The 20317-nt window shown below is 49.9% G+C and overlaps 1 protein-coding gene and 1 pseudogene across 7 annotated transcripts in view; both read right to left on the bottom strand.

Moving 5' to 3' along the window:
- The window catches only part of ODF2 (outer dense fiber of sperm tails 2), a 30584-nt gene extending 22754 nt beyond the window's left edge, over positions 1 to 7830 (bottom strand). For 3 of the 7 annotated variants that reach the window (XM_045771107.2, XM_045771109.2, XM_045771106.2), the window contains exons 1-4: positions 7653 to 7830; positions 4779 to 4869; positions 3828 to 3944; positions 3420 to 3545 (exon numbers count right to left, since the gene is read on the bottom strand). In XM_045771107.2, coding sequence (XP_045627063.2) covers positions 3420 to 3545; positions 3828 to 3944; positions 4779 to 4869; positions 7653 to 7816 — 498 coding nt within the window. In that variant the 5' untranslated portion in view covers positions 7817 to 7830. Of the gene's footprint in view, positions 1 to 3419; positions 3546 to 3827; positions 3982 to 4778; positions 4870 to 6290; positions 6526 to 7652 lie in introns of those variants that run through there. The other 4 variants (XM_087869313.1, XM_045771110.2, XM_045771108.2 and 1 more) reach the window with 4 other exon arrangements.
- A 10359-nt stretch (positions 7831 to 18189) lies between these two features.
- LOC123775648 (peptidyl-prolyl cis-trans isomerase A pseudogene) lies at positions 18190 to 18774 on the bottom strand (annotated as a pseudogene).
- Positions 18775 to 20317: the final 1543 nt, after the last annotated feature.

Genomic DNA, 20317 nt, shown 5'->3' on the forward strand with positions numbered 1-20317 from the left:
ATGACAGGTGTTTTTTACTTTCTTCCTTGTGTTGGTTTGGATTTTCTAATTTTTCAACAGTGACCATGCATTGCTTTTTAAGACAAAAAGTCTGCAATATTTAAAAGGAAGATAATAGGACAATATATAGTATGATTACAATGATATTTTAAAACCCAAAACTATGCACAGGAAAAAGCGTGACAGTAAATATACCAAAATAGTAGCAGTTTCAGGAGGGTGGTTTCCCTGGGGAGTGGTAATGACAGCATCAGGACCAGAGGGGAGCTTCTGGGGAAGCTGGTGGTGATGTGGCTTCTTAAGCAGGGAAGCAGTTACACAGTATATTCAGTTTGTAAAAATTCATCGATCAAGCAATACATTCTTAATGTGTGTACTTTCCTACACTTCTCATACAAAGCTTTTAAAACTTAATAGCAGCCACATTAGAGTAGTAAGATTACAGTTGATGGTCTATTTGTCTGTGTTTTCAACTTCCCTTAATAAAAAATAGATCACCTTCAATAATAGGGTAGAGAAAAAACCCAGACCTCCTTTCCCCCAAAGGTGATCAATCTATCCCAGATGGGGTTTTAAAAAATCAAACAAGAATCCCCACATGTACATAGCAGCTTCTGAGGTCCATGTTCAGCTCACACCATATTTCCTCCTTCTAGGGTCTTTCTTCCTTGTCCACAATGGAAAGGGTCAAGCTAGGTCTTTCCAGAAACAAAGAGCACCACTGGGAAGGGGAAAGGCACTGGCTCAAGAGGGCAGCATGAAATACAGCCACTATTTGAGAGACAAGTCACCTCTCTGGGCTCCTCCATTCCTGGGATTCTGCAGCCCCGGGACTGAAAGTGGACATTGAGCTTTCCAGGGGGGACCACAGTTCCTAGCAACCTCAGTCAACAGGGAGGTCAATTTCCATAGTGGCAGATCTTCAATGTATACTTCAAAACTACCAAGTCTTTTCAGTTTTTTAAAAAGCATTTTAAAAAAATATTTTGTTTTTTTATTTTATGTAATCTCCAGCCCCAACATGGGGCTCGAACTCAAGACCCCAAGATCAAGAGTCACACGCTCCGACTAAGCCAGCCAGGTGCCCCTAAAAAGCATTTTTAATTATAAAATATAGTATCCTTATTAAGATGAAATTCAAGCAGACCATAAAAAATAAAGCCCCCCCAACCAGAGGTAATCACTGCTTACTACATCCTGTATATCTTTCTAGAAAAATGTTATACATACACAAACACATGCATGTACACGATACAGATGTTCTTTTTCTTTTTTTTTTTTAAAGTAAGCTCTACGCCGAATGTGGGGCTCAAACTCACGACTCCAAGATTAAGAGTCGCACGCTCTGGGGCGCCTGGGTGGCACAGCGGTTGGGCGTCTGCCTTCGGCTCAGGGCGTGATCCCTGCGTTATGGGATCGAGCCCCACATCAGGCTCTTCCGCTATGAGCCTGCTTCTTCCTCTCCCACTCCCCCTGCTTGTGTTCCCTCTCTCTCTGGCTGTCTCTATCTCTGTCAAATAAATAAATAAAATCTTAAAAAAAAAAAAAAAAAAAGAGTCGCACGCTCTGTGGACTAAGCCAGCCAGGTGCCCCACAGACGCCCCTTTTTGCACAAATAGGGGCAAACTCTACATGCTATGTGGCTCCGTGCTTCATTATCATTTATAAATATCTACCTCCGTCTTTGGACTGTATGGATATACATTGCATGGGTATATCATAATTTAACCAATACCCTCCTGATAGACATTTCAGTTGCTTCCAATTTTTCTTTCTTACAAACATCTTGATACGCCATCCCTGAACCCTTCTGTGACTTTTTAAGGATAAATTTCTCAGTATAAAACTACAGAATCAATTACTAGATATAAACCCATAGCATCCCTAGGGTGCCTGCCTTGTTCAGTTGGTGCAGCGTGCGAATCCTGATCTCGGGGTTGTGAGCTCAAGCCCCACATGGGGTGCAGAGATGACTTCAAAATTTAAATATCTGGAAAAAATTTTTAAAAAACCCAAACCAGAGCATTAATGTTTAGATAAATGCTCCGCAGCTGTTAAATGGTTTTACCACCCTCTCAAAATGCTCTAAAAAGATTTGCTGATTTCTCATATGCTTGTCAACATGAGGTATCGGTGAGCTTTTTAACTATATTCCATTCAACAAAAACGAGAGCTTGTGTTTGCTTTTAAAATATAGTTGTTTTTCATTTATGTCTCACTGATTATTAGTGAGGTACGTGTAGTGAAAAGTGCAAGACAGCATTTTAATTCCGATCTTTCTTATATAAGTACATGCACATATATGACTATGCATATATATATACATACACATATACATATATAAACACACATATTTATGTATACACACACACACACATACATACATACTGGTCAGAACACTTTTCATTTATTCCCTAGAATACCCCATACTCCCTTTGTCTTTTAGAAAAACTGGCAAATCAGGGAGTCACACCCATGAAGTAGGACTTCAGAGTAATTACTTTTATTTTTTATTTCTAATTTTAAAAGTAATCAACTATCAGCAAAAGACTGAATGTTTCAAAATGGGCCAGGCATCATCCTCCTCTCAAAGCAGCCTCAGGTCCATTTTACTCGCCCCGATTATGAGATCTTTGTCTAAAGTGCAGCCAAAAGGTCTTGCCTCATCACTGAGGTGTTTCACTGCAATTGACTAGAACGTAAGCCTAGGGAGGGGCGCGCCTGCGAGTCTGCGGCTCTCAGCCCCGGGCCCCGCAGTGTCTGGCACAAGTCTCAAGAAACATATGCTGCAAGAATTACTGCACGGATGGATGGATGGATGGATGGATGGACAAGCAAAATATGTTGAGGCGTGGCTAAAAGAAAAAGGACAGTAATTCTCTTGGCACCCTGACAACTCATACGGAAGGCAATTATTCCCCAGGAGATTGTTTGGAAAGTGGTTTTGATGACATTTGTGGAATACACGCATGATCTCTTATGGAGGCTACCTCAAAAGAGGGGGCACTTTCTTAAATATGCACCTGGTATATACCTTGTTGGTTACACTTCAGATACTATCACGGTTGCATGGGGAAAGAATGTGGCTCTGCACACACACATCAGAGAGGCCGAGGGTGCGGCTTCTAGAGTGAGACCTCCCTCAGCCCTGACTCCGGCTCTGCTACTTTCTCTGGGACTTCATCTCTCTGCACCATGGTTTCCTCATATGTCTATGGGGAGAGCAAGACCTACCACCTGGCAGTGGTGTTAAGGGCTCAAGAACATTCGCGTACTTTCAGGGTTTAGCCAGGCGCTCAGTAACCAGGACCTACTGGGGCATCTCTAAGAGCGACAGCTAACCCTGAATCATACCGAGTTTGAGGCCTGCTAGAACCTGACCAGTCCGAGAAGAAAAGCCTGAACAAGAATGAGCCTACCTCCCACTTGCATCCCACATGCCGGGCGGATGATTTTCCAGGGGGCATCCAAGGTACCTTGGTTTTCACCCGGACACTCCGCCGCACATTCACGGTGTCCCCTTTCATTCCGCGCTTATGAGATTTCTGTGGAAAGGGACAAACCCAGGGTCACTCCCCCACACAGCTGGCCGTGGTCTCACTCTGGTGGCATCCACTTCCAGCTCTGCTGGGGAGCCTCCTCGGACTAGGGCTGCCGCCGCCATTTCTGGATGACAGTGCTGCCTACCTTCTGGCCAGGCAGCTGACCTCGGAAAGCAAGCGCATTTGTCTCCCAAACCTTTGTGGAGTCTGAAGTCCGAGGAGGCTGTGCTGGGAGGGGTCACCCTGCTCCACAGCCGTCACCTCGCCCGACCGGCATGCTCCTACCTGGCCGCTGGTTGCTGACGGTTTCGGGAGTTTTTTTATGTGGACGTGGACAGGAGTGTTCTCATCCACGTGAACATGTAAGGGGGGGGTTGAAGAGCGGTCCTTCATGGTTCGCTTCTGGCAGGCGGGGGAGGACAACACAAAAAAGGTTGATCTGTGGATGAGTAAACTGGCATAAAAAACTGAGCTCACAGCCTCCGGGGGCCACTGAAAGCCTAGCCACCAAGCGAGCAGGACAGCTACCAACTACTGGCATGCAGGCAGGGACCAAGGCAGCAGTGCCGTTCAGCACCCTCCCGCAGAGATCCCGGCTGAGGACCACCTGGAAGATCTAGGTCCGCTCAAGAGAGGGGTCTGCGAGACCTGCAGGTTCCACAAAAGAGCTGGAACCCAGGCCCCAGGGTCCTCAGAGCCGAATCTCCTTCCAAGCCCGCTGGAAAGCAGGGGAATCCTTCTGCCCCGTGATCTGATCTGGGCACGCACAGTAGCACAGGATACAGCACATGGTTAGAGTCCACGATAAACCAGGCAGCAGGCAGGTGAGGGAGGAGGAAAGCGGAAAGCTAAAGGAAATGCTGAGATGAGAAGGTTGTACTGATTCGGAAGAGAATTCGAGCAGGGCGGAACCCCCAGCCATACACCCCTTGCCCACCACCCGCAACCATCCCCTCCCCATTCTCTTTTCTTCTTTTGCAAAACGTGTTTCTCAGGACTTCTGGAATTTGGAAGGATTAGGTTAAGACAACCTCCTCACACCCAGCAGCTTTACCACAGGCAGAAAAAAATAAAACAAAAAACAAACCCCCAATCAGCAGGATATGCAGGAAAGCCTCTAGCAGAGCACTGGGCCACAGTGGTAGCAGCGGGGAAAGGTGCTCCCGGAAAAGGCGTGCCGAAGCATTTCTGGTGGGGCTGCAGAGTGGAGGGCTGCTCCGTGGGCACGTCACCTACCGTCACAGTCACACTGGGGGCGCCACAAGGTGTCCTCAAGACCTTTTTCTGCGTGAGACTTGTTACTCCGTTCTTCCCACACGATGGAAACCTGCATCCAGGCACAAGAACCAGATTGTAAGCAGAAAACTAGGGCTCTTCTATCTCTTAGATCTCCCGAATGACACACGAGTTCACGGCTAGGAGAACCAGTCTGGAATCACTTGGCTCCCTTTACATGGCCACCGAACACACATGGTGTGCCCGGCAGGGGGATGGAAACGGGGGTGATGGGCATTCGCTGGACCGGCCTTTTAACCTCGCTGTCACATCACACGTATTGTGACCTTTTGCTGAAAAGCCCAGCTGTCATCCTGTCAGGTGACAAAAAGCAGGCAGCAGGGGAGCACCAGGCAAGGTACTAGTGTGGCCAATGGTGAAAGTGCCCAGGACTGTGCCCGGAGCAGAGGCGGCCCTGGAGAAATGCTCCAGGAATGACAGTCATTAAAAGATAGAGCAGCAGGCCCAGGAACAAAGTTCCTGTGACTCAAATTCATTAAATTCACAGTCACATATTCCAGGAAGCTGATGGAAAGTTACCATGTCCCCAAATATTCTACTTACTACCCTTTAAAATCCTGCGAAGCAGGGTTATTTTTGTTTTAGATAGGTTATATATATACATATATATATATATACACACACACACACACATACAAACACACGCATACACACACACACACATACACTATGTGCAATTTGTCACATTCATACATGAACAGCCCCATCACCAGATCTGCAAATACAGCAGAAGTTTCATCTCCAGCATTTGGCAACAGAGCGTCCAAGAATTCCACCACAGAAAGGGACTGGGAAAACTCATTTGATCCATCCCACTACCTCCTGACAGCCTCCCAATAGGACTTCTGCCCTCCCCGCAAATATTTTGAGGAGAATAAACCTAAAAACGCAACACGAAAATGCTCGAGCACTTTAGCGTGCATCCTGCTGTATGTGTATCACACCTTGATGAAAAAGAAAAAATATTTATTGCGCCCTATTCATCCTTTAGGTGAGGAATACCAAATCTGAGTAGACAGATTTTTTTTCCCCCATCTCACTTAAAATCCAACAGATGTGGGAAATCTGTCCCCCCCTGCAGGCTTGCCGTCAAATCACCCAACTGCATCGACACCTTGTTAACGGCCTACATCGTTGTTATTTATTTACACGTAGCTTCCTTTCAAAAAGGACCTGAGCTAGTACTCCATGGAGACAACGGTGGCCCTGTTTGCTGTCAGAAACTGGGGCACCTGGGGAGAGAGGGAGGGCAAGAGGGAGGCAGAACTGGGATTGTGAGCAAGACTTTTTTTCCCTCCTTCCCTTTAAAAATGACTTTTCAATGTTTTGGTCCAGACTTTCAATACACAGAACAGGGAAGCTGAAAAGAGAAGCCTTCGATGAGCCTGGCCTGGGGGCCCCTGACCACCTTTCCCTGCCCTTCCGCGGAGGCGCCCCCCACGTTGGCAGTACCTGGGGGAGCCGCCTGAGGATGAGGCAGACATGGCTAGGCATCAAAGCCGCAAAGGTGGGCAATTGGGTCAGCAGGCTCTGCTCAGGGGGACCCAGAGGGACTTGTCAATGAGAATCTCAGGGGCCCGGCATCAAACGTCCTCTCTGAGGGGAGGAGGGTGGAAGCTTTAGGGGTGGCAGTTGGATGTAAACTTGGGAGGCGCTCCTCTACTGTCCAAGTCGCACAGCAACTGTCCTGCCAAAGTGGGGGGAGATAGGAGAGGCTGAGCGACCTGCGGGGCAGCGGGAGGGCGGCCGGTAGGTGCTGGGGGGCGCGGAGGGAGCTCCCCTCCCCAGGGAGGGACGGGGGGAGGAACTTCAGGGGCAAGGACCACCACGCCCAGGCCCCACCCGGGAAAGAAGGTGGGTGGGCCACCAGAGGGAAAACCTGAGGCGCCGGCTGGCGTGCGTGAAGGGCGGGCAGGCACCGCTAGGCCCCCAAGTGGGCCCCAAAGGGCCGAAACCCGCGCAGGGAGCAGGAGGGATATTCGGGGCGGGGCCAGGGCAACTGTCTCCTAGGAGAAGGGGCGTTCCCGGGAGAATAGAAACCCAGAGAGGACCAATAGTATTTGAAGGCGGGAGGGGCCGCGGCTGCAGGGGAAAGGTGCGAGTGGCCTCAAGTGGGTACTCCCGACGGCGGAGGGAAAATCCTCCAGGGCGCAGCAGCCAGCGGCCACTGGGATTTAGTATCCGCATTAGAGCGGGTCAGACGCCGGGTGGTGCAGGGAGCGGGACGGAACCCCCGGTGAGGCCCCCTGGACGGGTAATCCCACTCCCGCCTCCCGCGGGGTCGGGAGGCCGGGAGGCGGCCGCCGGGGGACAGCGCTGTCTACGAGGCGCGGACAAATAACTGCCGAGTCGCGGCCCGCAGGGAGGGAGAGGCGGCCGGGGCGACGCCCACCGGCGGACAGGGGTCGCGGGGCCTGGCCTGTCTCCGTCGGCGGGGAGGAGGGACGACCACCCACCAGCGGGCAGGAGGGGACCAGTTTCTGCCCATAGAGAGAAGGGTGAGGCCCTGCCGGAGGGCGGCGTAGGAAGGAGCAGAGTCCTGCCAGAGGCCAGGTCAGGAGGGAGGCGGCCGGCCCGCCCGTTAGCGGGAGGAGAAGAAGGCCCGCGCCGAGGGGGCGGGGCGGGGGCCACATTCTGACGGGAGCCGGACGAGCGCGCCAGGGGGCTGGAGGGGGTGCGGCTGCGGGGAGGGGGGCGGGGGGCGACGGGGGTCGGCGACCCCGGCGGGGGCCATGCTGCCCATGGGACGCGGCCCGGCGGTGGCCGCGGAGCACGCCGGAGCGCCCGGGGTCCCGCCTGCCGGCGGTCTCTCACCAGGAGCGACACGGCTGCGCCCAGAAACGTCTCCTTATGAAGTCGTTGAAGTCGGAGGCCAGGGCCGTGCCATGGAGACGCCGCGGCGGATGCAGTCCGGCTCCCGCGGCGGCTCCTCCCCGCTTCCGCCTCCTTTTCCGACACCCGGTCGGCAGCTCGCCCATTGGCCAGTTCAAACCCCCCCGGGAGCCTCTCGGGTTTCGCCATTTAGGCCCAGCCCCTGGCGTCACAGAGATGCCCCGCCCCACCCGAAGCTCCGCCCACGTCCCCGGCCACGAGTCCCGTCGCCGTGGAGACGCGCGACGCCACCAGCGGGCCTTGCCTCGGCTTGCCCCGCCGTTCAAGGCCCGGCTGACCCTCCGCCATTTTTATCCTGTCTTGGTCCTCCTCTAGTCCCCTAACTCGAAGGAGCGCTAAAACTCTACCCCGGAACCTTTGATACGTGTTAGGAAACCGGGTTCAGACGGAGGACACACAACACGTTTGTGGCCGGAGCTACGCGCTGCTTCTGGAAATCCAACCCTGTCAATACTCCGCTGTTGCACACCACCCAGACTCTCTCCCCCTCCTACAGCGCCAACTCCGTCCTTGTCCAGACAGGAGGAAGGGGTCGCGTTCCCCTTGCCCCTCACCGCCCTCCTGCACACTGGGTGCTGCTGTGTGTACAGACCTACTTCGATGAGGTTCTCGCTGAGCCGCCATCTTCTCAACTATGCCTCGCTGTCGACCAATCAAGGGGGGCTGTCACGTGGCTCACCGCGCCGCCCTGGATTCTGGGAGACTTTAACATCCTCAGGCCAACTTGGCCTCAGTTCCTCGACATCGTCATGTCCATGACTTCCCCGTGCACCTCAGCCGTGGACCCCCGGGGCCACACAACCGGTCCACATGAAATCTGAAATTCCAGGTTCCCCCCTCTCCACATAGTACCTGCTTTTCTGGCTTCGCTTTCATCGGCTAGTGGCCACCATATTCATTCCCCAGTGTTCAGGAGCCCGCCACGTCCGTTCATCTTCTCCCTGAGGTTCTGCAAGGATGAAGCCCACACGTCATTGCCTCCACCTTCACCTGAGCCCTCACCACCACCCAGAACTGTTCCATTTGTCCCTAGACATCTTCCCTGTCCCCGAGTGACTCCTAGCATCCCATACTCCAACTCTCCTTTTTCATAGAGAAAAATAAAACCATCAAATGGAAGTCCCTCTACCTTCTCCCTACTCGCCCTCATTTTTAACTTCCCCCATCCTTTAATTTCCCCTACAAAGGAAGAGATGTCCTTCTTGCTGCTCAAGGTAAAGTTCTTGCTGCCAGGCCTAGGTCAATTATCTCTGTAAAATGTCTCTTGCTACCCCCAGCACAGAATTGTTGATCATTTCTCAATGCCCCCACATTCATCAAACCAATATTTATTAAGTCTCTGCTATGTGCTAAACCCAGTTTAAGAAGCACTAGACCTACATACCCTACCTCGTCTCCCAGGAGCCCACAGCCAACCTCTCTGACATGACCAGATAACATGGTTGAAGCTTTCCTACCCACTGAAGGATTTTGCCTATGTGATTTTGGCCCCTCTTCACCATCTGAAGAGGGTCCTTGCCTGCCACTGCACTGCTTTGGGGGGCTTTTGTGTTGGAGAATGTGAAAATGGACAGAATTGAGAGGTACACACACACACACACACACACAGGGCACTGGGTGACAGGAAGGAGGAGGAAAAGTTCCTCAGAAAATAGGAAAGGGTTGGGTGGTGGAAGGGATACTGAAGACCATCACATGGACACCTGTGGTGTGTGGAAGATGTGGGATGGAGAAGAAAAGGGAATATTTAAAAGGATAGCTGTGATCTGGGTATCTATCCCTTTTGTAGCGTTTGAGAAATGCAAGAAAAGAACTTGAGTTACTCTGACATTACTTTGGACGGCTGGAACATGTCTTCTGAATGCAAACCACTCTGAGCTGGCCAGGATTGGCCACTTTTTTTTAAAAGAACAACATCCAGCACTGACAAGGACATCGGGAAACAAGCAGTCTCATACGTTGCTGGCAGGATTAAAAATTGATGTAATCTTTTGGTGTGCCTGGGTGGCTCAGTCAGTTAAGTGTCCAACTCTTGGTTTTGGCTCAAGTCACGATCTCAGGATTGTGGGATAGAGCCCAGGGATGGGGTCCATGCTGAGCAGGGAGTCTGCTTCTTTCCCTTTCCCTCTGCTCTCCTCCTGTACTTCCCTGCAGTGCACTCTCTTTCTCTGTCTCAAATAAATAAATCTTTAAAAAATTAAAATTAAAAAATTGAAATTGATGTAATCTTTAGAACAACTGGACATTATAAAAACCTTAAACGGGTGTCTGGCTGGTTCAGTCAGTAGAGCATGCAACTCTTGATCTCGGGGTTGTGAGTTTGAGCCCCATGTTGGTATATAGATTGCTTAAAAATAAAATCTTAAAAAAACTATATATAATGACTCAACAATCGCACTACTGGGTATTTACCCCAAAGATACAAATGTAGTGATCCAAAGGGGCACCTGCACCCCAATGTTTAAAGCAGCAATGTCCACAATAGCCAAACTATGAAAAGAGCCCAGATGTCCATTGACAGATGAATGGATACAGAAGATGTGGTGTATATACACAATGGAATATTACACAGCCATCAAAAAATGAAATCTTGCCATTTGCAACAACGTGGATGGAACTAGAGGGTATTATGCTAAGCAAAATAAGTCAATCGGAGAAAGGCAATTATCATATGACCTCACTAATATGTGGAATTTAAGAAACAAGACAGAGGATTATAGGGGAAGAGAGGAAAAAATGAAACAAGAAGAAACCAGAGAAGGAGACAAACCATAAGAGACTCTTAATCTCAGGAAACAAACTGAGGGTTGCTGGACAGGATGGGGGAGAGAGGATGGGGAGGCTGGGTGATGGACACTGGGGAGGGTATGTGTTGTGGTGAGCGCTGTGTGTTGTGTAAGACCGATGAATCACACACCTGTACCCCTGAAACAAATAATACATTATATGTTAACAACAACAACACAAAACTGGGGCACCTGGTTGGCTCAGTCAGTTAGGCATCTGCCTTCAGCTCAGGTCATGATCCAAGGGTCCCTGCTCAACGGGGAGTCTGCTTCTCCCTCTCCCTCTGCTCCTCCCATCCACTTGTGCTCACTCTCTCTCTTAAATAAATAAATGAAATCTTTTAAAAATTAAAAAAAAACTATATATGTAATATTCCTAAACAGCTGGGTGTAAGAGGATGTTGGTGTTTAAGGTTTTATTTCTATTTATTTGATTTTTGGAGGTTTTTTAAAGCAATCTCTACACCCAACATGGGGCTGGGACTCACAACCCCAAGATCAAGAGTCACGTGCTCTACCAACTGAGACAGCCAGGCACCCCTAGGAATGAATTTTAACATAATCATCAAGAAGGCAGGCAAAGAGGGGCGGCTGGGTGGCTCAGTCGTTAAGCGTCTGCCTTCGGCTCAGGTCAGGATCCCAGTGTTCTGGGATCGAGCCCCGCATCGGGCTCCCTGCTCAGCGGGAAGCCTGCTTCTCCCTCTCCCACTCCCCCTGCTTGTGTTCCCTCTCTCGCTGCCTCTCTGTCAAATAAATAAATAAAAATCTTAAAAGAAGAAGGAGGAGGAGGAGGAGGAGGAGGAGGAGGAGGAGGAGGAGGAGGAGGAGAAGAAGGTAGGCAAAGATTTGGACCTTAAAGAGAAATTTCCTTTCAGCCTTTCTTTTCCTCAATGTGATTGTCTTTGGACTGACCCCTTCTTACCCTCCCATGGGGGTGAGAGACTCAGGGAAAGGAGGGAGAGGTGTCCCTCAGGCTTGCCTGTAGCCCAGTCAAAAAGAGGGCTCCACATGGACCAGGAAGCCTTATGGGTTTGGAGCAAAAGCCAATTAAAGACAGGCAACATGCGTTTGCACAGTGCACACCCTGTGCACATTAGTTCTCTCTGGAAGCTGGTGCAAGGATGAGTGGCCCAGCGCAGTTACAAATAGAGAGTAATTAGAAGAAAACAGGCAGTAATTTCTTTGACATCGGTCTTAGCAGCATTTTTTCAGTATGTCTCCACAAGCAAAAATAAACTCTTGGGACTACCCCAAAATAAAAAAGCTTTCACACAATGAAAGAAATCATCAACAGAATGAAAAGACAAACTCTGAATGGGAGGAGATATTTTCAAAGGATATATCCAATGAGGATTTAGTATCCAAAATATATAAAGAACTCCAACAACTTAACACCAAAAAAACACAAAAAATCCAATTAAAAGATGGGCAGAGGACCTGAATAGACATTTTCCCAAAGAAGACATCCAGGTGGCCCACAGACACGTGAAAAGATGCTCAACGTCACTCATCATCAGGGACATGCAAATCAAAATGTCAATGATGGGCGCGTGGGCGGCTCCACTGATTGAACATCAGACTCTTGGTTTTGGCTCAGGTCCTGATCTCAGGGTCATGGGATAGAGCCCCGTGTCAGGCTCTGCTCTCCGTGTGGAGTCTGCTTGGGATTCTCTCTCTCCCTCTGCCCCTCCTACCTCCCCCCACCCCAGCTCAAGCTCTCTAAATAAATAAATAAATAAATAAATAAATAAATAAAATCTCAAAACCTCCATGAGATGTCACCTCACACCTGTCAGAACGTAGTATCAAGGGGCGCCTGGGTGGCACAGCGGTTAAGCGTCTGCCTTCGGCTCAGGGCGTGATCCTGGCGTTCTGGGATCGAGCCCCACATCAGGCTCCTCCGCTATGAGCCTGCTTCTTCCTCTCCCACTCCCCCTGCTTGTGTTCCCTCTCTCACTGGCTGTCTCTATCTCTGTCGAATAAATAAATAAAATCTTAAAAAAAGAACGTAGTATCAAAAAGACAAGAATTAACAAGTGTTGGCAAGGATGTGGGAAAAAGGAACCTTCATGCAGCGTTGGTGGGAATGTAACTTAGTGCAGCTTCTATAGAGAACAGTGTAGAGAGAGGTTCCTCAAAAAATTAAAAATAGGGGCGCTTGGCTGGCTCAGTGGGTGGAGCATGTGGCTCTTGATATCTGGGTCGTGACTTCAAGGCCCATGTTGGGGGTAGAGATTACTTAAAAATAAAAGTGTTTAAGGGGCACCTGGGTGGCTCAGTCAGTTAAGCATCTGACTCTTGACTTCAGCTCAGGCCGGGATCTCCGGGTCTTGGGATCGAGCCCCGAGTCAGGCTCCGTGCTGCATGAAGGCTGCTTAGGATTCTCTCTCTCCCTCTGCCCCTCCCCCTGCTCTCTCTCTCCCTCTCTAACCAAGTAACTAACTAAATAAATATTAAATCTTTTAAAAAGAAAGAAAATGAAAACACTAATTCAAAAAGCTAAAGGCACCTGTATGCTTACTGCAGTGTTATTGATAATAACTAAGATATGGAAGCAGCCAAAACGTCCACTGATAGATGAATGAATAAAGATGTGGTGTGTGTGTGTGTGTATACAAAATGGAATATTGCTCAGCCATAAAAAAATGAGAAATTGCGGAGACCTGGGTGGCTCACTGGGTTAAGCTTCTGCCTTTGGCTCAGGTCATGATCCCAAGGTCCTGGGATTGATTCCTGCATGGGGCTCCCTGCTCAGTGGGGAGCCTGCCTCTCCCTCTGCCTGCTGCTCCCCCTGCTTGTACTCTCTCTCTCTGACAAATAAATGAATAAAATCTTTTTAAAAAACAAGATATTTACCATTTGCAACCACATGGATGGACCTCGAGGATCTTGTGCTAAGTGAAATAAGTCAGACAGAGAAAGACAGGTACCATGTGATCTCACTTATGTGTGGAATCTAAAAACCAGAACAAATGAATAAATCAACAAAAAGCAGAAAACAGACCCATAAACACAGAGAACAAACTGAAGGTTCTTGGGGGGGGGCTGTCAAAATGAGTGAAGGGGTGGGAGATACAGGCTTCCAGTCACGGAATGAGGAAGTCATAGGAATAAAAGGCGCAGCATAGGGAATATAATCAGTGATATTTTAATAGCTTTGCATGGTGATAGGTGGTCACTACAGTTGTGGCGAGCACAGAATGGTGTATAAACTTGTCAAATCACTATGTTGTACACCTGAAACTAATGTAACATCGTGTGTCAGCTGTATTTCGATTTTAACAATAATAAACACATAAATAAACTTAAAGGCAAGAAAAAGAAAAAAGAAAAGAAAAATAAACAATAGAGGATAGTCAGGGTGAAGCAGGGAGGATCTCATAGAACCAGATCTCAACACACCGGTCTGTCTGCCCTAAGCCCTACTTAAAATGACTAATATTGTAGAAGGATGAAAAATCAATCCTAGCTGCTTGATAAATTATGCCACATATATTCATAAAATACTACACAGCCATTAAATATGCTAAGATGGATTATGCAGGCATGGAAAGATCCCCAGACGTGTAACTGAGATAAATAAAAGGTGAGGTGCTACACTGAGCAGGGCTATGATGCCATCTCTGCACGAAAACCGCGTGAGCACGTTACCGCCAGCAGGTCAAAAGAATCTGGAGGAATATACACTGAACTGTTATTGCTGGAAGATGGAATTAGGAGAGAGCTCTTCACTGGTACGTTGTGAATTTCTGTAATGGTTAAGTTGCTTGTTTTTTTTTTTTTAAGATTTTTTATTTATTTATGTGACAGAGAGACAGCCAGCGAGAGAGGGAACACAAGCAGGGGGAGTGGGAGAGGAAGAAGCAGGCTCCCAGCGGAGAAGCCCGATGTGGGACTCGATCCCGGAATGCCGGGATCACGCCCTGAGCCGAAGGCAGACGCTTAACGACTGCGCCACCCAGGCGCCCCAAGTTGCTTGTTTTTGTTTGTTAAATAATCTCTACACCCAACGTGGGGCTTGCATTTACAACCCTGAGATCAAGAATTGTATGCTCTGGGGCGCCTGGGTGGCTCAGTGGGTTAACCGTCTGCCTTTGGCTCTGGTCATGATCTCAGGGTCCTGGGATCGAGCCCCACGTCAGGCTCCTTGCTCAGTGGGGAGTCTGCTTCTCCCTCTCCCTCTGCCTGCCATTCTGCCCGCTTGTGTGCTCTGTCAAATAAATAAATAAAATCTTGGGAAAAAAAAAAAGAATTGCATGCTCTACTGATTGAGCCAGCCGGGCGTCCCTGTAATGTTTAAGTATTTTTTACAAGGGAATATGTTTGTAGTCAGAAAAAAATCAACAGATTACAAACTCGCTGAAGAGACTAGTGAGATAGCACAGAAAAACCATGCTGAGGTTGTAAACTGAAAGCTCAGTGTAAGGCTTATGCAGATGTTTGGGTGGCTGGGGAGAAATGTAGATAGAAATTCATAGAGAAAGGGCGCCTGGGTGGCTCAGTGGGTTAACTGTCTGCCTTCTGCTCGGGTCATGATCTCAGGGTCCTTGGATCGAGCCCCACATCGGGCTCCCTGCTCAGCGGGGAGTCTGCTTCTCCCTCTCCCTCTGCCTGCCTGCCCCTGCCCCTCCCCCATGCCCGCGCTCCCTCTCTCGTTCTCTCTCAAATAAATAAAAATCTTTTAAAAGAATTAAAATTCAAATAATTTTTTTAAAAAAGAAATTCATAGGGTAAAGAATGCAAGTTTCTGGTAGAAGGTGCTTCTTATGTCCCTCTTGTATATTCTCCGTGGTACTTTTGAAAAAAATTCTAATTGTGAACTATATTTTCAAAAGAGGGCATGTGATGTGTATCAGTTTGCTAGGGCTACTATAACAAAATACGACAAACTGAGTGCCCTAAACAACAGAAATGTACGGTCTGACAGTTGCAGAGGTGAGACATCTGAGAGCAAGGTGTCAGCAGGGCCGTGCTCCCTCCAAAGGCGCTAGGGTAGGTTTCTGGTAGGTTCATGGCTTCTGGTAGGTTCTTCAGTGGCAGAACTCCAGTCCACGCAGGACATTCTCTCTGTGTGCACGTCTGGGGCCAACTTTCCCCATTTATAAGGATACCAGTTATACTGGATTAGGGGCCCAGTCTACTCCAATACGACCTCATCTTAACTAACTGCCTGGTTCTAAATAGGTCACATTCCGAAGTACTAGGGGTTAGGACTTCAACGTCAGAACTTTTGGGGGACAGAATTCAACCCGTAACATAGTGCTCATGTTCAGTTTAAAGATGTAAGAATAGGGCGCCTGGGTAGCGCAGTCGTTAAAGCGTCTGCCTTCGGCTCAGGGCGTGATCCTGGCGTTATGGGATCGAGTCCCACAGCAGGCTCCTCCGCTGGGAGCCTGCTTCTTCCTCTCCCACTCCCCCTGCTGTGTTCCCTCTCTCGCTGGCTGTCTCTCTGTCACATAAATAAATAAAATCTTTTAAAAAATAAATAAATAAATAAAATAAAGATGTAAGAATAAAAAATAATAAACACTAATGGAGCCACTACTCAGCTTAAAAAATAAGAGATTGAGGGGTGTCTGGCTGGCTCAGTTGGTAGAGCCTGCGACTCTTGATCTCGGGGCTGTGAGTTCAACCCCCATGATAGGTATAGAGATTACTTATAAATAAAATAATAAAATCATTTTAAAAAAAGAAATAAGAGATTAAAATTTTTTTAGGGGCACCTGGCTGGTTGGTCAGTAGAACATGTGACTCTTGATCTCGAGGTCGTGAGTTCAAGTCCCACATTGGGTGTAGAGCCTACTTAAAAAAAAAATTTTTTTTTTAAACCAGAAGACACTATCTCAGAATGTTAACACTGACGATTTTATTTTGCTCGTTTTGTCTTTCCAAATTTCTACAATGAATGTGAATTAGAAAGAACCGCAGGTAAAGGAAAAGCTAGCGAGGAGCTCCGGCGCTGGGCCCCAACCCTGGGAGCCACGAACAGCAGAGGGAGGCCCCTCAGTACCATGCCCCAGCCCCTGGCTCAGGCTCCAGCCTCTCCATTTGCCCAAGGGTCTGATTACCAGTGATTTCCATCCCAGAGCACGTCCTCCAGGGCCGTGATGCAACTGTCACAATACTGCCCCGGGGGAAAAGGGACTCTGTGCTCCAGAGCCGGCCGGCTTTTTCTTTCACGCCGTGGGTGGTGCTGGTGGAGAGAAAATTCTCCCAGGCCTTATCAAGGCTTAGGCTCCCCCTTGACCCTTTGACCAGCCAGCCCCTCGCTGGCCCTGGGCCCCTGAGACCAGATGGACTCTGCATACACTGAGATCCTGGTTTGGCGGCTGCCCAAACCAGTGGTTCTCAAAGTGTGGTCCCCGCACCACCGGCATCAATCAGCACCACCAGGGAACTTGGTAGATGTGTAAATCTGGGACCCCACCCTGGACCTACGGAATCGGAAACTCCAGGGATGGGGCTTAGTAACCTGTGTTTGAACACGTTCTCCAGGTGATTCAGATGACCTCTAAAGTTTGAGACCGGGACGCCTGGGTGGCTCCAGTGGTTCAGCGTCTGACTTCGACTCAGATCATGGTCCTGGGGTCCTGGGATCGAGCCCCGCATCGGACTCCCTGCTTGGCGGGAGCCCACTTCTCCTCTCCCTCTGCTGCTCCTCCTGCTTGCGCTCTCACTCTCAATCTCTCTGTCAAATAAATAAATAACATCTTGAAAAGAAAAGAAAAGAAAAAAGAAACCGTAGTGTAACATATTAGGGAAGGTGTTAAAGTTCAGTTTTGTACAAAACTTCCAAATAAAATGTTATACCCGTTAAAAGCAGACACAAGAGGCCACATACTACATGAGTGTGTCCCTGGGGTAGTTTGGAAACAGCACAACCATAGGGACAGAAACCAGATCTGTGGTTTCCAGGGGCTAGGGTGGGAGAACGGTGCTGACTGCAGGCTGGCGTGGGGGAATTGGCAGAATATATCCCACATCGTCATTGCGGTGGTGGTAACAGGACTGTTTATGTTTGGCAAAAAGCATCCAAGTCCATTTCACTGTGTGTCGATTTAGCGGGAGTTCTGGGCACTGTCGCTGCTCAGAGTCACCTGGGGTGGGAAGTTCAGAGAGTCAGACCTCACCCACAACCTACTGAATCAGGACCTGGCTGGCGGGAACGCCAGGGGGGCAGTCATGTGCCTTTTAACAAGCTCGCCAGGAAATGGGACAGGGTGGGGTGGTTTGCAGTGTGTGGTTTAGGGCCGGGGTTTCTGGGTCAGGACAGGATTCCAAGCTTCTATCTTGGGTCCAGACCTGAGCCCTGAACCCCAGGCTCCTACATCAACTACTACCTGATGGCCGCCCCCGATCCTGCCCGCCCCCTCCCCCCAGCCAGCCTCACCCATAGTCTTCTCCATTTCAACTGATGGCCGTTCCATTCCTCCAGAAGTTCAGGCCCCAAACTTTGAATATCACCCTCCATTCCTCTCTCTCTCTCTCTCTTTTTTTTCCTAGTTTGTCATTTGGTTTTTATTTCACACTTCACTCTTGTGTCCAGCTGGACTGGGAGGCGGATAAGGACCACGTGGAACCCAAAGATCTACTATGAGAGCACAAAGACCGTAGGACGTCTTAGGCAGGTGGGGAGCGGGGTGCCCTCCCAAGATAAAGCACAAGCCCATTTATCAGCGCCGTCTGCAGACAGCACTGGTGACCTGGCTGGTCTTGCCATTCCCGGATCCGAAGCACTCCATGGTTTCCGTGTCCTCTTTCACCTTACCAAAGACCACAGGCTCACCCTCCAGCCCCTCGGGCTTGGCAGCGCAGATGACAAACTGGGCACCATTTGTGTGGGGCCCAGCATTGGCCATGGACCAGATGCCAGGACCCGTGCGCTTCAGGATGAAATTTTCATCATCAAACTTCTCCCTCTGTATGGACTTGCCCCTCGTATCTTCATGGTGTGTAACGTCACTGCCCTGGCACAGAAATCCCCAAATCCTTCTGGGAAAGCAGGAGCCAAACCCTTCCTCCCCAGGCCTCAGAGCATGCGAGTTTGCTGCTGTCTTGGGAACTTTGTCTACAAACAGCTGGAAGGAGGTGCAGCCCAGCAGCTCTAGACTACGGTGGGGTTGACCATGGCTAAGCAGCGCAGGGAGGCTCTGGGTGGTGGTGTCAGCATCTGCAAAGCCTCCTATCCTGCTCTAGAAATTCTGTCGGCTCTACCTTCTCACCGCCCCGCTGCAGACCACCCTGGTCTGAGGCACCATCGCGTCTCACCTGGATTCTTACAGTAGGTTTCTAACTTCTCTCCTTGTTTCTCCCCTGGGCCAACCTACAGTTTATTCTCAGTGCTGTAGCTGGGGTGATCATGTTAAAATAAGTCAGACCATGTCATTTCTTGGCCTCAAACCCTCGGGGCTCCCTGTTCCAGAGTAAAAGCCAGAATGTCCTCCAAGGCCCTCCGTGCTCTGCCCTGACCTTGGCTCCATCATCCCCAAGCCCTCCAGGCCTTGCTCACTCTGCTCCAGCCACACTGGCCTCCTTGCTGTCTTTTCAACCTGCCAGTCCTGCTCCTGCCTCAGGACCTTTGCATATGCTGTTCTGCTGGTCTGGAATGGGCTTCCTTCAGATATCCCCACAGCTTGCCCCCTCACCTCCGAGTCTGTTCAGATGTTAACTTCTCAGACCGTATTTGATGTCTCCTTCCTCATTTTGCTCTATAGCACCTACCACTCTAATATTTACTTATTTATTTCTGTCTGTCTCCCTCCTAGAATGTCAGGGATTTGGGGGGCACTTTTATTCACTGCTGTGTCCACAATGCCTAAACCTGGCCCATAGGAGGGGCTCAATAAATGGTTGTTTTAATGAGTGAAGGGGACACCGGAAGCCTGGAGAGAAGGGACTTGCTCACGGTCATAGCCATCTGGAATCAATGGCTTTCACTCTTGGAACTAACAAAGCACCTGTCCAATAGCTTTGACACAAAGTCCTTTTCACAGCCATGCCAGGTCCAGGACCAAAGCCAGGTCAACTGGACCTCACCCCCAGGACAGAACCAAGGGATAGTCTAACCTCAGGGGGTGCCCGTCTGACTGCCAGGACCCTGGTGCTTGTACAACCAAGTCAAGGGGCTGCCATGGGAGGGGGCTCCTGTGAAGAAGGAAACCTAGACATGCCAGTGCCAGTCTTGGGCTGGTGGAGGCCAAGGCAGCCACCGCCAATGAGGAGCCACCTCCCTAGCCCCTCCAGCTGCCCGAGTGCAGGCATTGGAGACCGTTGCTGGGCCCAGATACCTGACCCTATGGAGGGGGGGATGGAGGGGGGGACGGAGGGGGAGGAAGGCCAGCAGTTTCCAAACAAGAGAGCAGAAGAACATGGAGCTGCTGTAGGTAGCCCCGCAGCACACGGGGGAGATTCCGAATGCCCCAGGCTCCCTTTCCCCTTGCGGGCCCCACACCAGCAGAGGGCGCCCTGGCCCACAAGGTCCATGTTCTGCTTTCTTTCGCCCTCTGGTGGCCACATGGGTTAGGGCCAGAGGGGAGCCTTGGTCCGTCTCGCGAATCCCTCTCCAGGGCAGGGTTGCACCTGCACAAGGGAAGATTCAAAGGGGAGGAGGCTCAGCAGCCCTGGGTCCGGGCCCACCCTGCCCAGCGAGGTGAGGCTGGTGATACCCAGGACGGCTCCAGTGGGGGAGCATCCACTGTGGGCCGGGCTCCGGGCCAGGCCCTTCTACACCCACCCAGCCCCTGACATGCTTCTCTTCCTCGTCCCCTTCACCACCAAGCAGACTGAGAGCCAGGGAGGGAT

Source organism: Ursus americanus, chromosome 18, assembly GCF_024610735.1.
Source record: "Ursus americanus isolate L20-20 chromosome 18, mUrsAme1.1.p, whole genome shotgun sequence".
In the NCBI taxonomy this organism is placed as follows: domain Eukaryota; kingdom Metazoa; phylum Chordata; class Mammalia; order Carnivora; family Ursidae; genus Ursus; species Ursus americanus.